General features: G+C 30.7%; 1 protein-coding gene across 6 annotated transcripts in view; it reads left to right on the top strand.

The window, feature by feature from the left end:
* LOC106466137 (glycerophosphocholine phosphodiesterase GPCPD1-like) overlaps positions 1–5280 on the top strand; it is a 36332-nt gene that overhangs the window by 15878 nt on the left and 15174 nt on the right. For all 6 annotated transcript variants that reach the window (XM_022394098.1, XM_013926377.2, XM_013926376.2 and 3 more), the window contains exons 4-7: positions 767–924; positions 2064–2144; positions 2600–2710; positions 5055–5229. In XM_022394098.1, coding sequence (XP_022249806.1) covers positions 767–924; positions 2064–2144; positions 2600–2710; positions 5055–5229 — 525 coding nt within the window. The remainder of the gene's footprint in view (positions 1–766; positions 925–2063; positions 2145–2599; positions 2711–5054; positions 5230–5280) is intronic.

Genomic DNA, 5280 nt, shown 5'->3' with positions numbered 1-5280 from the left:
GACTCCCTGTATATGTGAAACATTTGTAAGATCAAAAACAATGTCACCACTTGTTTTCAACTTGGAGATCTTAGCTCAAAATATGTTTGATTATCATGTATTTGAAATCTGTAAAAAAAAAAAAAAAAAAAATAAGCACTTGTTTGCAAAAGTAAAAATTTGTTTTTTTTTCATTTTCAGTTACTTAACTCCTTATAGGTAACCTGTGTTGTACATATTCTTTAATACATGATTGTTAAAACTAGTGTTTAGTTGAGAAGTTTCTTCAAGAACAAGATTTGTAATTGTTCGATATGATAACTCAAGGGCAAGTGGGACGTGATTCATTGGCAGGTGAATGAAGTTGGCTAACTGTCCCTCTAGTGGTAAACATTGCGAAAGTTGTTACGTGATATGTCTAAGGTTCTTGTTCAGTGTTCAAGATCATAGAGAGACGAGAGTTGTTTTTATTGTCTCTGTTATGCCTAACTGATGAAATGACATTAGAAACAAAAACACTCATAACTTTTTATAAGAGAGCTTTTTTTTTGTATTTTATACATTATCGTAGAAGGTTACTAGACATTATTTCATAAAGTAGACACTAGATGTAATATGAATTAGCTATTATATTGCTAATTATGCAGTTTTAGGTATTTAACTCAATTGTTCATATTTCTTGTCTAATCGGTTGTATGCATCTGAAGATCGGAGATGCTAATTTTTGTTGTTTTATTATCAACTTCAAAGCTCATAATTTAAATGATACTGAAATCTTAATCAATAGATGGCCAAGAGAAGATACAGCAAGGATGGTTAACAGAAGAAACTGTTGTTCAACTCAAATTGTACAACAACTCGATAACCATCTGGAAAGGCAAATATCGAAATGTTTCATTTTCTGTGCACGTTTCTCCGGTTGATCTTGGGAAACGAGAATCAGAGGTATACATTTTTTATGAAATTGTTAGAAATGACATCAATTATTTATATATATTAAGATTTTACTGTGGTAAAATATTTCATACATTAGAGTTTTATAAGAAATGTATCAACTGAAAAACTATCATTTGCAGAAATGTTTATGAAACTATCTTACTCTTGTACTTGTTATGCTCTTCTTTCTTTAAAATTACTTTATCAATTTCAAATAGCAAAAATATTTGTTTTGAATTGAATTTTTAACGAAAGAATGACAGAATCTCAAGAGAAATAAATTGTACTGGGTATGTGCACAAAAACCAGAACAATTTAAGTAATATACTATAACTCGTACAATTTTGTTTTATTGAACTATGATGTGGCCAGAAATTCTTGGCACAGACAAATAATATCTTGAAAAATAGAAGTTTAAAGTAGACCTGTTCTAGATATAAAACTTATATGTGTATAGTTGTAGCACATGAAAAATATCTGGTGTTTCTTTTTATTTTAGTGTAGACAGTGAAATTTGTTGTTTCTCCAAATTTTTAAAATGTTTCTTGCAAGTTTTGCTGAAGATGTGTACAAGTGATGTGCAGATAACTGCTTTGGAATGTGAGGAATCTGTTCTTGAGCTAGTTGAAAATTATCAAAGCCCATTCCCCCTTTAATGTTTTCAACTCTTCCTTGGAAAGTGTTCCTCGAGAATTACTTAGTAAACTTAATAAACATATCTGTTTATAAATATTTATTATAAATACTATACAAGTATAAATGGAACCTAATAATTTAATTTCATTGAATTTTTAAAGTTTGTGGCAAAGTAAAACTCGACTGATTAACCAGCGTAATTATTATTACACTTGATTGACCATTTGTTAGAGAATTTAATCGTTAATTAGATGAGAGAGGAGCATTAATTTTATGTTCTGAAGTACATAGTTATAAATTCATAAACAATAACAATTCTGTATTTGTGGTACTTTTACTCATTTTTATTTTACTACTGAAATATTTGAAAAAAGTTTGAACCGAAAATCAGTTTTTGACATAGATTAAGTTATTGTCAAAACTTGTAGATACACCTGTTATGTAAATGTTCAAAGAACATATTGTATATATGTATGGAACACCAATGAAAATAAGACTCTTTGGTATTTCAGGTAAATATTCACAGGGAGGACAGTGAACAAGAGAGCCACATGGAGTTTGGTCGTTCAAATTGGCCTGTTATCGAAATTGCTGTATGTTTTTCTCAACTCTTTAAGCCTGAAAATGTTTTTTTTTCTAATAGTACATGATTGTATGTAAATATTATTTAGTGATTATGTTAGAGAAGTATTTAAATACCATGAATTTTGCCCAGACCTTGCTAACTCTGGTGGTAGAGTAAAAAACTATCAATAATGTAAGGATAATGACTGTTGTATATTTACTTCATCCAAAATATTTTTAGTATTACTCTGTAAGAATTAATATCACACACACACACACACGTTGTAATGTTGAAACATGTAGAGTCGTCAACGTTTGTACTTTTAGAAGGCCATAGTTAGGCTTAAATTAGATCATAAGTTGTGAATTGTACCTAATTGGAAGAACTTTGATTTTATTTTACTTTGTTTGGTTCATATGTTACTTGTTTATGAAGCCATTATAGAGTCTGGTCAACTGATCTGTGTTAGTTTTGATTAAATAGGTAATGAACGATGCCGAATGCATTTTTCACGATCAAGAACAGTTTGGACACTTGTACAATTCGGAAGAGTATGTTGTCTTTCAGGCTCAGATGCTGAAACCACACACAGTAGTAAGATTGTAATCTTTACTATTTATTTATAAAATAAATATAAATGACTATTGTAAGTTACTTTAAAGCACTGTATATTTGAACAACTACCCATAGAGTTTGTCGTAATAGGCTTCAGCCTTTTAGCTTACTTCATGTGCTAGTAATCATTTAGTGTAGAGAAAATATCCAACCAGATTGGGCGTCTATTCTGATTATTTTATAAATTTTTATGAGTTGTTAATGTAACCTACTTCAAATATGATTTATAGAATTAAAAATGAAATATGGAAAGCGTTATTTGAAAAATACTTTTTTTTTCAGCCCCATTCTCCTTCCCTGAAATAAAGTTTATATTACTTGTCGTATAGTCCTCTAGAATCTAGAATAAAAACAATGTACATTTATACTGTTTTGTTGCAAGTGTGTACTTCTATTTATTTTTTTCTCGTTAAGAAACCAGTTGTTGCACCTTCTATCACTTAGAGCTGTTAAAAAAGGTTGAGAGAATGAATGATTTTAGATTTTGCTCTGTATTTGTTTTTCATATTGCAGGTAGTACAGAGATTCAAGTCCACATTTTGGATCCAAACCTGGTGCTCCATATCTAAACCTCGAGATGAACTTGCTGCCTTTCATCCTTCAATTACAGCATTTCTTCTTAGGTCCCAAGCCCAAGCAACTTCCTTATTTTTTTTCTCAAATTTTTCTTGTTTCAACCATGTGATCATGACAGGATGAAGAGTTTCATCTGTTATTTGAAGATAAAACATTACAGTTATATTTCATTTGAAAAAACATACTGTAGTTTTAATTTACAGTAGACGTATTTTATGTAATAGAACTTACAGCTGTTCGTGAATGAGGATCACTCTCATACTGAAGGTTGCACGTCAAAAAACAAATAACGACTCTCAAAGACTCCACCAAAAAACCTGTGACCCAAGGCTGTTAAGAAGACAACTTATTTAAACACCAAGAAGACATGTATACCTTGAGTTAAATAGTTTTGGCAGATCAATGATTAATTTTAAGATTTTGAAGGTTTTTAATACTTGAAACTATACTTGACCACATTATCCTGTTCAGTTTTTTAAAATAGTATTTGACAGTGTTGACATTTTTGGTCATTACCTTACTGCAGCACGATTGTATATTACTTTCTTTGAATTGGAGATTACCAGCTATAAACACATAACTAAAACATAACAACTGAAACCAATATGATGAGTGTCTAATACAAAATTTAGCATAATATTTCATTTGGGTACAAATTTTGTCTTGAGAAATTTTTACTATATTAAGAGACCAGGTAGTTTTATTTCGTTTGGTTCTTTGAGGCATCTGTTTTTTGGATCATGTGGTCTGGTCATTAAAGCTTCTGTTCTTTTTTTTTATCATATAGTATTTATTAAGGCTTCAGCTTTTTCTATGATGTAGTCTAGTTGTTAAGGATTTGTTTTTTAATTTGGTCAAATCATTAATGCTTCTATTCTGTATTTTATCATATGGTCCAGTCATTATTGCATTTTTATGGCAGATTTTAGAAGTTTATCTCGGTGGAAAGGCTGCATGAATGGTTTTTTTTTTTAGTTAGAAGCTGCATCAGATTCACCAAACCTCGTTTAGTCTTGGTATAGTGTGTTAACTATTTGTTGTGTACACAATTCTGTGAAGATGAGATTCAGTGTGGAGTTCGTTCTGTGCTTGATGTTAAGTTGTTTTGTTTTTAGCTGTTTGTGAGATGACCTCTATTCCATGGGTCAGAGAAGACCTACTCAGCTCTGTGGAAAACTTAACCTTATGAACAACCTGATTTTACTGTCAAGAACATGATTTAAGACAAGAATGTTTAGTGCGCTAAAATCTTGTAAAAAACATAAATTCAGTGGGTTGTTTAAAGAAGACTAGGACATTCAGTATATTCTCATTGCTGTATGCAGTCTTTCATTCATAACATGGATCTCTGAGAAGTTCATAATTTCTTTAGTTAATCTAAATACGTTTTGTGGTCTGGAGGTGAATTTAATTTAATACCGAAACATTTATATTTTATGCCTGAAGAAATACAGTCATCAGACATTGCAGAATGAACCAATTTGAAATTTGAAGCTGAATTTAATGCATTTGAAGAAATTATGTATGCTGCCAGTTGTTATATTTGAAATAATGTTGGAGTTAAAGATTATTTTACTAGTTATGGTAAAACTTAATCAAAAGATGGACCATTTTGATAGTCATATCATAAATTAAAAAAAAAAGAAGAAATTTAATGCAAGAACACACACACACACACACACATGCACACAAAGTTTATTGTAGTAATAGACCTACTAATGTAACGAGGATGTTCTTCATTTCCTAGGCCTATATGGTAGACCTCTATGTACGTAACATGGACATTTCTTCTGAGAATGATCAGTGCATTCCTGAACATATGGGTTTTTGTTACATTCTGCCTAGTAACATGCAGGGAACAACAGGGACCTGTACTATGCCAATTACTGGAAGTCGTCAACAGCCTATTGGACAACTGACCTGTAAGTATAAATGTAGGCAATAATTTTATTGTACTTTTAACATGTTAACAA

The sequence above is a fragment of the Limulus polyphemus genome, unplaced genomic scaffold, assembly GCF_000517525.1.
Source record: "Limulus polyphemus unplaced genomic scaffold, Limulus_polyphemus-2.1.2 Scaffold2165, whole genome shotgun sequence".
Classification (NCBI taxonomy): Eukaryota; Metazoa; Arthropoda; class Merostomata; order Xiphosura; family Limulidae; genus Limulus; species Limulus polyphemus.
Note: the sequence above shows the minus strand (reverse complement) of the source record. Positions and strands in the feature narration are given on the sequence as shown.